At 40.8% G+C, this 17,526-nt stretch overlaps 1 protein-coding gene and 1 long non-coding RNA gene across 3 annotated transcripts; both read right to left on the reverse strand.

Annotated features, from left to right (window-relative positions):
• Positions 1 to 3,395: 3,395 nt before the first annotated feature.
• LOC103696171 lies at positions 3,396 to 3,892 on the reverse strand. Its single transcript, XR_005509189.1, has 2 exons — positions 3,812 to 3,892; positions 3,396 to 3,730 (listed from the first exon to the last, which is right to left on the reverse strand). It is a non-coding gene; the product is annotated as an uncharacterized LOC103696171 (long non-coding RNA).
• A 9,486-nt stretch (positions 3,893 to 13,378) lies between these two features.
• LOC103696167 (plasmodesmata-located protein 7-like) lies at positions 13,379 to 17,326 on the reverse strand. Of its 2 annotated transcripts, none has more exons than XM_039120596.1 (3): positions 16,289 to 17,326; positions 13,955 to 14,050; positions 13,379 to 13,845 (listed from the first exon to the last, which is right to left on the reverse strand). In XM_039120596.1, the coding sequence occupies exons 1-3, from the start codon at positions 17,004 to 17,006 to the stop codon at positions 13,835 to 13,837; spliced, it is 825 nt and encodes a 274-aa protein (XP_038976524.1). In that variant the 5' UTR covers positions 17,007 to 17,326; the 3' UTR covers positions 13,379 to 13,834. The 2 variants fall into 2 exon arrangements, with proteins under 2 accessions (XP_038976524.1, XP_008775929.1); XM_008777707.4 differs by having other exon boundaries at positions 13,949 to 14,050.
• Between the last annotated feature and the right edge of the window lie 200 nt (positions 17,327 to 17,526).

Here is a 17,526-nt window from a genome sequence, read left to right on the forward strand (position 1 = left end):
TTACCCCTCATATCTTGGACATGGTTACCTAATTTATTTGAGTTTGGAAACTTATTTACAGTTCGCCACCTTATCTTCGGCTCTCTTATGAGTTAGGATTAGAACCTAATTAAGAACTTCTCAGATTAATATGGGCTCGGGTTGTATAAGGATAGGGTTACTAGTCAACCTATCCTAGGCTTCGTATGATGCTGCCATCCCCAATCCCAATCAGATTGAGATCCTATCAGGTTGGCCATTTAGTGGTGTGCAACCGCTCCATTATTAGGACAATCCTAATCAACCAACTTAATGGCATGAGTGCACCCCAAATTTTTGGCTCAATATACAGCAATTTATGCAATATTTTTTAGTTACGTATGTACTTCCATGATCTAAATTGTTTTCATATATTATTGGGCTCTGATATTGGCTTTGATCATGATAAAATTAAATGAGAAAAGGATGGGATGTAATATCATCCAGGGTTAACCTCCTGCATTTAATGCAGCTTGTGCTCGGTGTCTAGGACACTGTTTCTCAATCAGATTGCCATAGGTTGAAATTATAAATTATGACTGATATAAGGACGACTAAAAATCTAATTTCAATCAGGTTTTATGAGGTTACATGCAGATTTTAGCAGGTGTAAATATTACCAAATAATTGAAATAAAATAAGTTACCCAATACAACCTAGTTAGGTTGATCATATGATACTGGTTTGCCTCAACACCACGTTAGAAATAAGCAAGTGGTCTATTTTAAATTTGGGTTATGGGTTGAAATATTAATCTTATATTAAAAATAATTTATCTAGACATAAATTTTGGATCAGACAAATTATAATGATCGGAAATTTGAAGACAACCTAGACTAGTTCTAGGGGTAAGTATGCTAATTGAAAAATTGTCCAAGTCTTGTCACTTGTTTCCCTTCATTATTTATTAACTAAAACAAAAAGGGATGGAAGTTCAATCAAAATCGTGCATTTTCTCAAATAATTGATGAACTACAGGGCTTTCACTAGCATCATAAGATGACGTCAAGTAAAAGGTCTGTTATGACTAGCATTACGATATGATGGTTTTATAGAATTTGTGAGATTAATCCCGACCTAATCATAACAGGGAATAGTTCCATTTGGTGGGAGGTCTTGATCACATTTGGAATGTCTATAGTCTAATGTTTTCTCATTTTTGCATCGAACACAGGCAATGATTGTATGTTTTGTATATAAGATATACCAACCATTGCAAGACATTTTAATGGTAAGTGCCCATGGGGTATGTTGGTGGAATGTAAGGTGATTTTATGTAAAAAAAAAAATTTGTTTAAATTTAAATTCCTTCGCTTCAATGTTAGGATGCTGTATTAGGCCAATGTAAAGGGATTAGGCACCTATCTTTTTCACCCATGGGTCACCTTTTTTTTTTTCTTGTATTTTTGCATCAAAATACTGTGAGGATCTGATGTAGGAAGCACTAGAGTAGCGCAACGAGAAAGATCAATTACAACAAGAGTTTGTTTATGTAGTTGTATCAATGGCTCCACCATCATCTTATGGGGTTATATTGCTCTAATGTATTTTTGTTTATTTCGATTGCTTGAAATTTTGCCCATCTCAATGACATGCACGATGTGATGCATGTTGTTACATACCTGCATATATGATGCATTATCACTATGTGTTATGCATTGTTGGTAATCTAGTGATTAAATCACTGAAGCTCACTTATCCCTCAGTGAGGATTTAAGATTAAGACCCTAAGTGAGAATTTAATACAAGCATAAATGAGAGCTTATATATTAAGCAATCATGGCCCTCCACTATGTAATCTATGAGGTGCTAGCATATGATGGAAGTGAGCCACATACGTACCTACGTAGAGGCCAACCCTATTTTTGTTAGGATGTTTGTGTAGTGTATGAATCAAGAAGGAGCTATCGATTGGAAGTAGATAACTGCATAGGGGGTGAGATACAGGGCTGAAGTCGGCAGCCCCGGCCAACTTCAGCCCCATGCCCCTTTTGGAGGGAGCTGGAGCAGAAGATCGCGATTGGGATCCCCTCCAGCCATTTCCGGCCAATCCGCAGCCGCTGATTACGCCCAACCGCCGCGATTTTCGCGGTGGTGAGCCATTCGAATCACGACATAAAACTCCCTTTCCTGTTAAGATCATCTCCGAGCCCTGTTTTCCTCTCCTCCCTCTCCTCCCTCTGCTCTTGCTTCCCAGGTGGCCGGCGTGCCCCCCGGCCAAACATCACCACCTATTCCTTTTTCCTTAATTTTTTCCCCTATTTTGAGATATATTTTGGCTGTCGGAAAGTGCCACCGCTGCTGCCGCTTGACCGCCTGACTTAGCCACCGCAGCCGAGATCCGCAGCCTCCGTCAAATGCCGGTAAGCCCCTTCTTTTTCCTATTCGTTCTATTGCCAAATTGCTTTGAGTTCTTCCCCTGTTTTGGCCCCAAAAATAAAGACCATTCTCGGTCTCTTCTTCACGCCTATCGCCACAGCGGCCGCCCTTGCGGTGGGATGGCCGTTGATCGGGCGACGACCCTTGGCCACCTAGGCCGACCACCCAGCCGACCCCTTTCCTTCTTCTCTCGATTTTCTTCTCCCTTATCCATCGGAGTTTGGGGAACAGCCTGTAAGATGCAATAGTTAAATACTTGCTCCATGATCTGGGTGTCACTTATTTTGTACCTATGACATTGTATTATGGTAATAAAGCTGCTCTTTATATTCCTGCCAATCCCTTATTCTATGAATGCATGAATCACGTCAAATTGGATTGTCATTTCATTCATGAGAAAATCCAATCTGGCCTACTCCATACCAAGTTTGTTTCCTCCACTCACCACTTAGTAGATGTTTTCACCAAAGCCTTAGGCAGAGCTGCATTCCATTTCATTGTTGAAAAGTTGGGCGTTGTAAACCTCCACGCGCCAACTTAAGAGGGAGTGATGGAAATCATTCCTTAAATTGATTGAAATCATATCTTGATTCTCTCACCACCAGATTAGGCAAATATAGGCAGCTACACAATCCCATTTGATGAAAATCATTCCTTTGTTTCCTCGGCCAACCATACAATCAGATTTGACATATATGACCAACTATATAATCTCATATGATGGATATATATATATATATATATATATATATATATATATATATATATATATATATATATATATATATATATATATATATATATATATATATATATATATATATATTTGTAGAGATTTTTTTTATATGGATCATATCATTATATGATCTCAGATGAAGTATATATAAGCATGCCATCATAGCTAATAAAAACCAAGCTTTTTGGTTGCAAATTCCTGCCTTAACAGCTTGTTTGCAACCCTATTTTCTGGCATACTCCCATAAACAAACAAGCCTTCATAACATCATAAACACAATTATTTCAATTATTTTCTTGTCACAATCTTAATTAGGTTCAGCACAATCATCAGAGTTACGATATATAAAATAGTGAGAAGTAAAACCCCCTACGATCGGTCTTTCTTTTTGAGTGTCTCGAGTTGCTGGCCAAGCTGGTGGACGCGGAGCAGAAGGTTGGTGATGGGGAAGAGGAGCCAGTAGAGGAGAAGAGCAGCGACGATTAGGATGGCGTTAAGGTTGCTCTCGACGAAAGGCTTCTCGTGCCGGATGTTGTCGGAGTGGGTGCGGCCGTGCTCCGAGTCCCCCGGCGGCCCGCTCACACACTGCCAGCAGACCTGCACCAGGAGGAAGAGACATAAGGGCACCAGCAAGAGGAGCGGCTTCAGGGTGCATCGGACTGCCGTCACAAGCCCCACCCGGAGGCTTTCGAGTCCCGGGAAGGTCAGCAGGAGGAGCATGATGGCCTCCGCCGCCGCCAGATAGCCCAGCACCACCCACTGCAGCTCCATTGATCTCAAGGAATGGTTTAGCGCCATGGTGCTACTTATCTTTGCTAACAACTGTCTTGGGCCGGGTAACCCATTGTACAAGCACAGGATTATTCTTTGCCAAGGATTAAGGTAATGTCTAGCAGCTGTTATCACTGTTTCATAGGGCTTCCAAGGGTTGCACATTTTTATATACTATGTAACAGCAGTTAGTATTTTAGTCATTATTCTGGAGCAATATGATGGCATGACAATATTAACACCCTCTCTAGCCATTCCATCTAAAATATTGTTTTAAAATTAAAGAGTAAGGTTGTTGTTTCTATTATTATAGTATATAATGGTTCTGGAAATAATCATTTTGCCCGAGGCCTTCTGTGATATAGAATATGTAACGGCCTCTTGGAAATCTTGCTTTTGGCCTGCCTTGGAGCCTTAGTGTTCTTTAAGAATTTCTTTATATTAAAAATTTTAGTAAATAATGGTTTTGGGAATGATAATTTTAGACTTTGAAGCCTTCTTTTGGCTGACCCCTGTAACCTTCCTATTCTTCATGAACTTCTTATTGTTGCCACTAAATTTTGGACCGAGGTCGAAGTGCAGATCAGATGATCTTGAGGTCGGAAGAAACCAAGCTAGATGAGGTGGCCGAGGTGTCGGAGGTTAGTCTCCTCCAGAGATGGTCTGCAAAAAATCTGCTCATCGGAGAGTTTCTGGATAACCCACGGATGCCTAAGTTAGAATATAGAGGCAATAGTTGTAAGGCCCAATAGTCCCACATCGGAAAGACTCGTTTCAGAGCATGCACATATGAGGTGGGTGTCTCCTAATCCTGCAGACGCGTTTTGGGTGGAAAACAAAACCGGAGAGGGATGAAGGACACTTGCGTGAAGCTGTCTCCTAATCCTGTAGACGCGTTTTGGGTGGAAAATAAAACCGGGAAGGGATGAAGAACGCTTGCGTGAAGCCTCGTAACCGGACAATATCTGGCAGGGGAGCTCCGTATTCCCCCCTCATGTAGCCCCCACGAGGGCACTGGGTGCGTCACGTGCCCCGCGCAGGCGGGGGCGTGACAATAGTGGCAGCAAGAAATTTTAGCAGAGCAAAGTTCTCTAGATGAGAACTGTGTGAGATATTATATGCTTACCTGAGGGCCTCTGGGCTACCCCTTTATATAAAGTGGTCTGTTTTTTTGTTACCTGAGTTGATACAATGCATGCCAGTGGTCAATTGTACGTTTGTTGCGTGGACATATTCCGTATCAGTAGCATACGACACTAATTAATTGTGCGCCAAATGCGAAGCTACCACAACTGTCAGTTGCCAAAACTGTCAGTTCTTGCTGACACGTGTCGATTGGCTCTTTGGCTGATCGGCTCCTCGACTAGGGTCGAAATTGCCCACCTCGGTTTATACCAATGTCTAGGAGGTTGGTCTGATCTGAGATCGACATATCCAATATTCTCCCTATTACTTATTAGTATCTCTCTACTTTGTTTCCTTATCTTTTCTTTGTCTAGAAGAAAAGAATGGACCAATTATTCCCAGGCATAGAAATGGAAGCGCATCAAGCTGTTTTGAAGGTGATTTCCAAAAGATTGAGCTACGAAGAAGGGACTCTTTTTTAATAATACATTATTTTATTTTAATGGAACCGCATCAAGTTACTTTGTTTCCTTCCTTCAAGATTGGATGTCTTTTATGATAATGCATCAGAAGAAATGATTGTAGAGATTTGCAATATTGTTATAGAAGCAACAGAGGAAAGCATATATGCATGACTCCCACGATAGAAAAAGAAAAAGAAAATGAAGCATGTTACTTGGGAAGAATGACATAGCTGAAGTCATAAATCCATAAGCTCATGTCTTTGATCATTTTTTTTAGGTGCTGAGGATTAGTTATACCATCTTTCTGATCCTCACCTTGACCCCATATCATCTCTCAATAACTCAACTATGGGTTTGGCCAGCATTGCATCGCGGACAAAGAAACCCAGTATGTAATTAATTCTTATTCAATTAAGTAAAGGGTGTTACAGCCAAAAAAAAATAATACCCTTTTCTTTTTACTCTATCACACTGCACGGTCTCTCACGATCTTATTTATTTATTTATTTATTTTGTTAGTAGCGAAATAAAATTGCAAAGTACATAACTCGTTAGAGTACATATCATATAAAGCTTACAAGCCCATAGAAGGAACACAATATTGGAACATAAGCCTCTACAGAAGCATATCGTCATTGGCCAGAAAGATCGATATAACATGACATTTGCAGCCTCTTCAGTTAGGATCCATGTTTAGCTTCCAAATATATAAGTACACATGCGGGAGCTTCTCAGCCAAAAGCAGCTAGGGAGCCAAGATCTGGCCTTTCCCTGGAGGCTAGGGATTCTTCTGCTTTGGGCACGAAACGAAGAGATATAATCATATAGTTATGTAGCCTGTGTATTGCATAACAGCGATTATTGTATAAGCTCCATGCACTATATCATATTGCATCCATGAATAACAGCGGTAGCGGTGAGTGTGAGACCTCTCCAATTCAAATCCAAACTGTTACTTTGTTTGATGTCTTTTTTAATATATGGTGATGCTTAGCATGGAAAATGCGTATATTTGAATAAGAGAGGAAGATAGAGGCGAAGAAGAAAAGGGGAGTTTACATATTTGACTCTTCCTAGGAAGAGAAGGAGATGGGGGTGGAGGCCGGGTTTTGGAATTAGCCCCCAAGATGTAACACCAATGTGTGGAACGCGCAATAAAAGAAGATTTGTAGTTCTGTTTGGATACACAAGGGAGGAGAGAAGGAAAATGGAAGAAGGGAAGAGAAAAGAAAAGAAAAGAAACTTGAATGGAGAGAAGAAGAAATAATGGAAGAGAAGTGTTACAAATCGAAGTTCAGCTCTGCACATGCTGAACTCGATTACACAACTGAAACTGAACTGATTTTAGTTGTTTCAGTTGCTTTCTGTTAATTAGTTGGAGTTTCTGTTATTTAATTGATGTACTCTTATATATATAGTGTAGGATCACAGCATGCATAGGCAACTTTTGATTCAAAAGAAAAGTTTAAAGCTTTCTCTTCAGTTTCCTTTATTTTTTCCGAGTTCCCTTTCATCCTCTTCTTTTAGTCATTAGATTTCTTCATAGTATCAAAGTATTGATCGCTTCCTCCCATGGCTGTCTCTACTAATACCAGTGCCAACTCAGTCTCTTCACCAGTTCAGAGCATGGTCAAAGATCCAATGAGCCCCTATTTCCTGAATCATGGTGATAGCACAAGTTTGCAGCTCGTTTCTTTAATCTTGAATGAAGAAAATTATTCAACTTGGAGCAGATCAATAATCATGGCCTTGAGTGTTAAGAACAAGGAAGAGTTCATTAATGGAAGCATCCCTCAACCCCTACCGAACAATCCACACCATGCGGCTTAGAGAAGATGCAACATGGTGGTCCCTGCATGGATCTTGAATTCCATCCAAAAAGAGATAAGTGCTAGCGTGATCTATATGGAGGCTGCGAGAGAAATTTGGCTTGATCTGAAAGAAAGATTCAGCCAAAGCAATGGTCCAAGAATTTATCAATTACAAAAGACTCTTTCATCTCTCTCAGAATCATGGCTTTGTAATTTCTTACTTCACTCGTTTGAAGGGACTTTGGAAAGAACTGGGTAACTTCAGACCTCGGCAGCAGAACGAGTACCAATCTGAAGAACAAGTTATTCAATTCTTGATGGGATTGGATGACTCCTACTCAAATGTTCGTGGACAGATCCTACTCATGGATCATTTACTACCCGTTAATAAGGTATTTGTTCTTATACTTCAAGAAGACAGGCAGCGTGAGGTAACTGCCATGATTCAAGGTCTTGAGGTTGTTACTTTTGCTAGTAAGTCTGCCTATGATCAGTCAGTTTACAACCAATCTTCATTCAATTCAAAACCCATAGTACGCTCGCTCATTCATCCCGTTATGGACAGGACCCTAATTTGCAAGAAAGATAGGCCTATATGTAGTCATTGTGGGAAATCAGGTAATACAAAAAATAGGTGCTATAGGCTTCATGGTTTTCCACTTGGTTTCAACTTTACAAAAGGCAAAGGAGGGCCCCTGCAACGAATCAAGTCTCTAACACTACAAGACCAAATTTCTTATATGATTTCTCTAAGCTCACTATCACCCCAGATCAATGTCAAAGAATTCTTTCAGTATTACACCCTCAGCTGCATTCTCATGGGTCGAATGCTAATACATAGAATGTGCCATAGCTATCAGTGAACCAAGTCGGAAATCTATGATTGACAGCCAGCAGTGCTCGATCGCCATCTGCCCATGCTTTTTTAGGTAATTTTGCTTATCCGTTGAGTGCTCGATGCTACAAATTCTTCATTGTGTTCTTCTACACATTTGATTGATAACTGCGATGACTTTGATCTTTGGCACCGTAGACTAGGACATTTGTCTTTTCCTAGACTTAGTTTGTTAAACAAATCTGTACTCGAGATACATATTGGTCTGAACAATTATTGTGGCATTTGCCCTCTTGCTAAATAGCAAAGATTAAGCTTTTCTCACACTGCTCATATTTCAAATTCTGTTTTTGAGTTAATTCACTGTGACATATGGGGACCTTTTTCCACACCTTCACTTGATGGCTCTAAATACTTTCTTAGCATTGTAGATGATTACAGTAGAACCACTTGGGTTTACCTTATGCATGCTAAATCACAAACTCATGATATAATTCGGTCCTTTTGTGCTTTAATTGAAGTTCAACTTTATGCCAAGGTAAGAATTATTAGATCAGATAATGGTCAGGAGTTCAACATGGCAGATTTCTATGGGTCAAAGAGAATTATTCACCAACTTAGTTGTGTTGATTCTTCTCGACAAAATAGGGTAGTAGAAAGAAAGCATCAACATATCCTCAATGTTGTTGTAATAACCCAGGACCTCACCCAAAATGGCTAGCCGGAAGGTATTATTTGGGTTCCTTGATTCTGTATAAATATCCAAGATCTACTCAGCGAATAACCGATGTGGGACTAAATACACGCCCGCACGGGTCCTCACATACTCCTCCGGCTCAAGCCCTGATGTCCTCATCAGGCTAAGGGTTCAAATCCATTCAAATCTAATCACAAATACCACGATCGGTCCATAGTCAACCCCAATGGATCCGTGCTGCAGTGTCCCCTAGTCCACATAAGTTATGGGCCGGATCCGCTCTGATACCATTTATAACAACCCAGGACCTCATCCAAAATGGCTAGCCGGAAGTTATTATTTGGGTTCCTCGACCCTATATAAGTACCCAAGATCTACCCAGCGAATAACCGATGTGGGACTAAACACACGCCCGCACGGGTCCTCACATACTTCCTCTGTTCAAGCCCTGACGTCCTCGTCAGGCGAAGGGTTCAAATCTATTCAAATCTAATCACAAACACCACGATTGGCCCGTGGTCAGCCCCAATGGTTCTGTGCTGCAGTGTCCCCTAGTCCACATAGGTTATGGGCCGGGTCCACTCTGATACCATTTGTAACAACCCAAAATCTCATCCAAAATGGCTAGCTGGAAGGTATTATTTGGGTTTCTTGATCCTATATAAATACCCAAGATCTACCCAACGAATAACCGATGTTGGACTAAACACACGCCCGCACGGATCCTCACAGTTGCTAGAGTATCAAGGTTTCAAGCCAATCTCTTTTCATTTTTTTGGGGAGATTGTGTTCGAACAGCAATCTATCTCATCAACAAAATACCAACTCCAAAACTTTTTGATCGATCTCTTTATGAAGTCATGTTTTCTTCAAAACCTTCTTACACTCACTTAAGAGTGTTTGGTTGCTTGTGTACTATGTTTCTATCCTAAAAAGCCATAGGTCAAAATTTGATCCTAGAGCTAGACAATGTATTTTTATTAGATATCCTCATGGCATAAAAGTTTACAAGCTTTATGACATTTAATCCAAGAATGTGTTCATTTTTCGGGATGTTGTTTTTCATGAGTTCATTTTTCCATTTCTACATATTACTTCTCCTGCATTGAGTATTCCTTCATCTCAGTTTTGCGATACTATCTTCTCCCCATGTTCTATTATGACTGGTGATTACTTATATTTGAATATCTCAATGCTGCAAATACGCCCTCCACACATGACATTAGCAGCGCCCCATGTTCTATTATGACTGGTGATTACTTATCATTGCAGCTTGGCATCCTCTACTCCTCACTCTTAACCACTTATTCAACAGCCAACACGCTGTGCAGAATTAGGTAAGCTTTATGACATCTCAGTCTTTCTGAATTATAAAAGATTGTCTTTCTCTTACCGTGCCTTTGCTTTGTCTATTTTGATCATCTTCAACTGATCCAAAAACTTATGTTGAAGCCTCTAAGTCACTTGAGTGGTGTGCTGCATACCATGCACATGCATTCATTGAGAGCATACCAGCTTTCCTCCCTTTCAACTAAAAAGTCAAATATCATTCTTGAAGCCTTAAAAAAATAAAAAAGTCTCAAATCTTTATGTTGAGCAAACTTGCAGACTTGACCTTCTCGCCGTTAGTTTTGATTTGTTATATATGCACAAAAGCAAACAACGGGCCGTGATGTCCAATCGGGGCCTTGGTTTCATCGAAAATAGCAGAATTGATAAGGTCAATCACAATCTTCCAAGGGTGGTGGTTGGTCACTTGGACTCTTTGAGCTTTGGTGGGCCCAATTCCTTTAGGGTTCGTATGTTCCATCTTCCAGGACATTGATTAGAACATCCCCTCAGAGTTGCTGCTTGGTGTCTACGGGCATCGCTGGTGGGATAGGTTGGGTCACCTCGTAACAACTTTAAACCAAAAAAGAAATCAATCCATTTATCAAAATAGTGTAATGTCGTAGCCACATAGGACATAAATTTTAAAAAAAAATCCAAAAGTATAATTTAGTTTTCTAAATTCGATTTAAACACCTAAAATCTATCCAATACATAGTCGATTGTAAAACTAAAAACATGTCTACATAGTTCTAACATACTCCATCCATTTATCTTCTAGTATCTTTGCTAGGCTGAGATTCCAAATCCAAGCACTAATATCATCATCAGTCCATGATTGATCCTAACGGATCCACGTTGCAAACTTGCAGTGTTCCCTAATTTACATAGGCTATGGTTCAAGTTCGCTCAGATATCATTAGTAACAAGTCAGGATCTTACCTAAAAAAGCTATCAGATAATATTATTAAGATTTTTTAGTCCTATATAAATATTCAAGATCTATCATGTACATAGCTGATATGGAAGTAAACACATTTTCTCATAGTTCTTACAAATTTCCACCATATTAACTCTTGATATTGTGGCTAGCTACATAGTCTCCATGCCATGCTGCACTACTACATAGTATTATAGATAGCTACTCGGTCTCCAAGCCGTGCTGCAGTAGTATAATAGGATCCTCAAGTTACATTATACAATGAAGGGTTACGTTGTAATATGGTGAGTTAAAAAACAAGGTCCTTAGGAAAGGTAAATTATACATCCTTCACCTGAGTTAATGTCTTTTTCTTGATAGGGGACAAAGTGGAGAGGGGGTTGCATTGGTGGCAAGGATGGAATGATGGAGGTAGAATATACAGTGATAAAAGGTAGGTTAGATGTAGGCCCAGCTATCATCAACTAAAGATATGCTTTTGGTTCACTTTATCTTTTCTACTCCTTGATGCAAACTGACTAGTAGATTGAGATCCACCTTTGGAGGAAATGCTTAATTAAAAGCTTAACTTTGTTAGTGCATAAACTATAATATACTCCCATTCGAATCCATTTGGGCCATTCCTTATATGTATATCACCTTTAGTACATGAATGCAATACCAAAATTAAAACAAATGAGGACATTAGTAATATATCATGGTAAATTAAACAATGAACTCCAAGTTATGGTTGCCAAATAGTGTCAACTAAAATGTGATTACAAATGACTAATTCTTCTTTATTAGCTTAAGCTTTGGGAGTTTATTGGCTAGCCAATGGCAACTGAGCTTAGATTTGTTCAAAATAATGACTTCAAATTTTTTGCATACTAATTATTTGTTTAATTAAATATGTTATTATCATGACTTATTTTAATCATTGTGCCTGTTATCTTGACTCAATTCAGTTATTGTGGTCTCTCTGTGTGTAGTTGGGACAGCATGGAGTACTGCTAAGGCCTAACATGCATTGTTAATTCTTTTTGTAACAACTTAAGCTTTTAGAAACAATTTATTAGTTAGTAAACAATAAATCAATTAGCTAAGCTAGGGCATATTAATATAAATGAAGAGTTATGCAATATATTGCTTCTTTGTTCCTCTTCCTACAAAGAGATGTTTTTCGCATGATAGAAGGCTAAAATTGCTTTCCTGTTGAGCAGGCACACGGTGCATCCAATGCGATGCATCACTACCTAAATAATACTGCTGTCAAATTGTAAAATTATTATTTGATTAAGGGCACATTCCAATCCCCAGGTACCTTGAACTGGAGATCAATTCCTAAGGTGCAATTCAATTATGATACCTGTTGTGGGGGGGGTGCACCCGAATTTAGTCCCACATCGGCTAGTAGCGGAAAGGTTCTGTGCCTTAAATGGGGGGTGGAAATCCTTTCCTCTCGAGGGCCCTTTTGTGGGACAAAACCGTGAGGGCACCAGTCTCCCCCCGTCTGCGCTGGACGCGCGGGCCGGAGCGCCCAAAGCGGACAATACCTCGGGAGGAACGCAGTCCTCTTTCTCTGCTAGCTTAATGTGGGCTAACTGTTGCGTGAGGCTCCGGCCAAAGCGTCCGTCCCCGCAACAGATTGGCGCTAGAGGAAGGGCCACGCCCCTTGCCGCAGACTACCCCCTAGGACTGGGAGGCGCCACAGGAACCTTCCCGCTAGGGGGGCTATGTTGTGGGGGGGTGCACCCGAATTTAGTCCCACATCGGCTAGTAGCGGAAAGGTTCTGTGCCTTAAATGGGGGGTGGAAATCCTTTCCTCTCGAGGGCCCTTTTGTGGGACAAAACCGTGAGGGCACCAGTCTCCCCCCGTCTGCGCTGGACGCGCGGGCCGGAGCGCCCAAAGCGGACAATACCTCGGGAGGAACGCAGTCCTCTTTCTCTGCTAGCTTAATGTGGGCTAACTGTTGCGTGAGGCTCCGGCCAAAGCGTCCGTCCCCGCAACAATACCAACGTAAACTGTTCTATCTTTGTGCCCACTCAATATATAGCTCCAGATGTCAACAATCACACGACTGATGAAGCTTCCATAATTTTGATTTAGTAAAGAAATTATGATATCAGACAACTAATTAATTAAGTTAATTTCTAGGTAATAAAGCATACCCAACAGGACAAGGAAGCTATCATGATGCCATTTAGCCATTGTTTTTAATAGTTTTCTGAATTCCAACAACAATCAAAAAAATTGAGTTGGCGAACGAATGGACTACAATCAATTAAATTGACAAAGAACAAACATATTTTTTTTATAATTTAAAACAACACTCATGCACATCAATTCAAGTCACCAACCCTTGCACCCTTCCACAAACCACCCACCCAAGAGACAAGAGCATAATGGACACATCATAAGACCTAGAAGAGAGCCATCTATAGCCATGAGCGAATAATTAGAAGGAACAACTATATGCAGTTTATTCATACATGGCATCCCTTCTTGGTGGGAGTTTGGAATCTTCTCCGTTTTGGCTACTTTCTCACCTACTTCAAGGAAAACATTCTCTCCTCATCCACCCCACTCCCCCTTCTGAAAGGCTTCGCTCTTCTTTGAGGAACTATTATAAAAAGAACCCCAGAAAGCTAGATTGGTGTAAAGAAAAAGGAAAGAAAGAAAGAAAAAAAAAAGGTAGGATTGAGACGAGGCCTCTCAAAGCAATTGCCACCGACGATGTCAGAGTCCATTAGTATTTGCCTGTAGTTGGACAAAGGAGAAAGAAATGGGTAAGGAATCCAAATAAATGATATTTTATTCCAAGGATGTGCAAGTGAAATTGAATAAAAGAATTAGTATAAACCACTGCCTCCGGCTCGTCTAATGAAGGAGAGGAACACAAGTATGAGGGCGACTGCAGCCAAGATCCCAATGATGATAGCCAGAGTTTTTCCAGTCTCGTCAACTGAAGAGAAAAAGAAAAAGTAAATAAATTGGTAAAATTACCTAATACTGTTCAAATATTTAAATCTACAACAAGGTATACAGGACAAGATATATTAGACCTACATTATGAGATTCCCCAATAAATATTCTAATTCAATGATTAACTATTTTATTTTTTAATTTCTATAAATATATTTATATTTGAATAGTTTAATTCATTTGATTTATTTTTAAAAAAATAGTCGCCAAATTCTGCTGGCCGCCTAGCTTCCTTTCTTTCGTTAGTTAAGCCACCTTTTTCTAAGAAGGATTTGAGTAATTCGGGATCTATACTACTTGGAATGGCTCTCTCATATTGAGAAATTCTGTGATTTTTTTTCAGAGATGAAACTTTTGGCAACCTAAAGGCACTTTTTCTAATTTTAAAAGTTGGAGGAAAAGATGCAATAATGGAGGCCAGATTCCCAAGCATTAAATAAATTACTGCCATTAATTTTTGGTCCTATGGAGATTGAAATCAATGAGATTACCTGAATCAAGTGCCATGTTTGCAACTTATGGCAGGCAAAAAGAAAGAGGCCAAAAAGGTTATAAAGGCGTCCTCTTTTTTTTTGGTGAAATAAAAAAAAAGAAAAGAAAAGAAACTCATGAGTGAGGGTGAGGGTTTTCCAGTAAGAAAAGTTAGTGGGAGCGTGGAACGGCATGTTGGCCACCAAATCGTGTCGCATATTCGTCCAATTTATTTAATGCCAAGCCTTGTCAGTATTAGGGCTTTCACAATTTGAGTTAATTGAAGGCAGAGGGAGTTAGAAAGAGAGAGAAGTGGTCAGCAGATTCAGAAGATTTCTTAGCCACCCATCCAATGTATGGCCTTCCTTTGGTTGTGCTCGGTACTCTGCCTTCTATTAGGGCTCCTTAGATCTTGATTACAAGAGTTAATAGCAGCCAATTCTTGTGATCCACTGGCCAAAATTTTAGATTTTGCCGGATCAAGTTGTACTGTGAACTTAGAGAGAGAGAATGCTTAAAAAGGTAGTATATTTTTAGACCGAGCAATTAAAAGTTTGAATCTACAAGTGATTCCTCTTATATATGTTTAAGATACTTAAAACCAGATTCAGATTGTATTTTTTGAAAGATTGATCCATCTTATTCTTATGACATCAAATGTTGAATCATGCAATGGCCACTTCGAAATTTGTACGAGTAGAAAAAAAAATGTTTGTCTCGCTTTAATATCTATGCGGAGCATGATCCAATAGTTAATGCTGCGAAAGAGAATTAATCATTCTTTCATGCGAAAGATACGACCCGAGCCCACTAAAAACATTTTTTCAATAGAAATGGAATTTAGTAAAAGTTGCCAAAAAGAAAATTTAAAAACTATAAGACTTTTCGAGGCTAGGTTATGTGCATGTGGGGTTAATGCATCATACAACTAGCTAGAGTAAATAAATAGCAGGATTTCATCTTATTTTAGTGCTGAATCAAAACAGTTTCTCACACTGATGGAACTCAAACCAAGTCATTTTCTTTCTCTTTCTCCTTTCCTCTCAAGGTCTAAGCTACTAGGTTCAACTAATAAACTCATTTAGCTGATTGATCAGATTGTAGATAAGGACTCACATTAAGATTAGAGGAACTATATTAACAAGGTCGCTATAAAATTATAAAAACTATAACATCATAGAAAGATCATCAAAGAGTGTTATGTCTAAACAACTCAAACCATTAGGCGTCATGATTTATTATATTCAACAGGATCTAGACAGAACAACCTTACAAAATATAGCGTGATACAAGCAGAGAGTCAATTAGTTTAATTTAAGTTTACTTCTAAATCAAATAAAATATGGTGCTTGTCCAGCTTCTTCAACCTAAAAAAAATCCTCTACGTTATCCTAATTATAGAGAAGAAATATTCCCTGATTCACAGTCATCGTCCCACCCTTTAAAAGCTCATAATTCTTTTACCAATTGGATTTCTAATGAGAACTATCCCTCCAAAGGAGAGCCAGAAATTATTCACGAAACCCATCTTGACCACATTAAAAAAAACTTAAACTAAATACCAAAACTAAGGATAAGATCAAATGTCGAACCATACACACCTAATAAACAAGCCTTAATCATTAGTTTGTTAGTTGTTAATTATCCTAGCAAGACGAAATCCTTAATTTAAATCCACACACAACCCAAAAGATATAGGAGGAAAGAAGGGGGTGCGACCACGGCCGGTGATCGAAACGTCGCTTACCGTGATTGTGTCGAGAGGGGTAAACGCCATTGGACCAGTACTGCAGGTAGCACTTGCCGAGGTACACGTCAGCGCCAACGGCGAACCCGCATACGGCCTTGACCTGCGCCACCGCTGATTCCACGCAGTCGGTGCACTCCTTGGGGCTGAGGTCGCCGACGCACTGTGCCATGGCCTGCACGTAGCCTGCGCCGCCGACCCGGTACGACCCACCGGTGGGCGGCGCCGCCGTGAGTGAGCCGAGGGCGGCGTCGCGCAAGCCAAAGACGTCGGAAGCGTACCCCCCAGCGGCGGCGCCACCGCAGCGCTTGTAGAGGAGAGTATCGTCGGGCTTGCCGAGGAAGGACTCCTTGTCGTAGCGGAGGAAGCAGGAGCGGAGCTGGACGGCGGCGCCGGTGGCGCCGGGGCAGAGGGCGGAGAGCTGGGAGAGGGCGGAGTGGATGCAGGAGTCGCAGTTGGAGATGGGGAGGTCGGCGCGGCACTGGAAGAGGCCGTAGGCCGGCTCGGCGGAGGAGGAGGTGAAGTTGGCGTAGGTGGAGGACTCGGCGGCTTTGGACAAGGAGGTGAGGAGGGACTCTACACTCAACTGGTATGGCGAGCCAGGGGTGTACTTGGTCTGCGAGCAGCCGGCGTACACGAAGGATTTGTAGTCATCTGAAGAGGAGATGAAAGGGAGGAAAGAGAGGGAGAGAAAGAACAGAAGATAGAGTTTTGGCATTCTTTCTTGTTTCTTTTGCTTTTTGATTCTTGTGGTAAGGCAGGGTGGAAGTGTTTGAGAGGGAGGAGGACGAGAGAGGAAGAGAGATTACTTGCAGAGGAGGGAAGGAGTAATGAGGTAGTGATTGGGGGTGGGGTCTTAAAACATTCGAGTATGTGAATAGTTCCGGGAAGGAATTTACGTGGACAATTTCTTCGAGTTCTTCAGACGGTGGGAAACTAAGGACAATAGTAATGAGTAGAGTCGGAGAGGGTGGTTGTTTAAAGGGAGACTACTGCACGGGCTATTACCAGTCAAACACTAGATCAAAGCTAAGAGAGGCCCCAGCCACCAGATGGTGAGGGTGGTTGATATATATGGAGAGATTATTGTAGGTCATGGGTGTCACACCCCCGCCTACGCGGGATATGTGAGGCACCCAATGCCCACATGGGAGCCACATGAGGAGGGAATATAGAGCTCTCCTACTAGATATTGTTCGGTTTCGGGGCCCACATGCGTGCGCGCGCGCTGCTCAGAC

Source organism: Phoenix dactylifera, unplaced genomic scaffold (genome assembly GCF_009389715.1).
Source record: "Phoenix dactylifera cultivar Barhee BC4 unplaced genomic scaffold, palm_55x_up_171113_PBpolish2nd_filt_p 000834F, whole genome shotgun sequence".
NCBI classification, from domain to species: domain Eukaryota; kingdom Viridiplantae; phylum Streptophyta; class Magnoliopsida; order Arecales; family Arecaceae; genus Phoenix; species Phoenix dactylifera.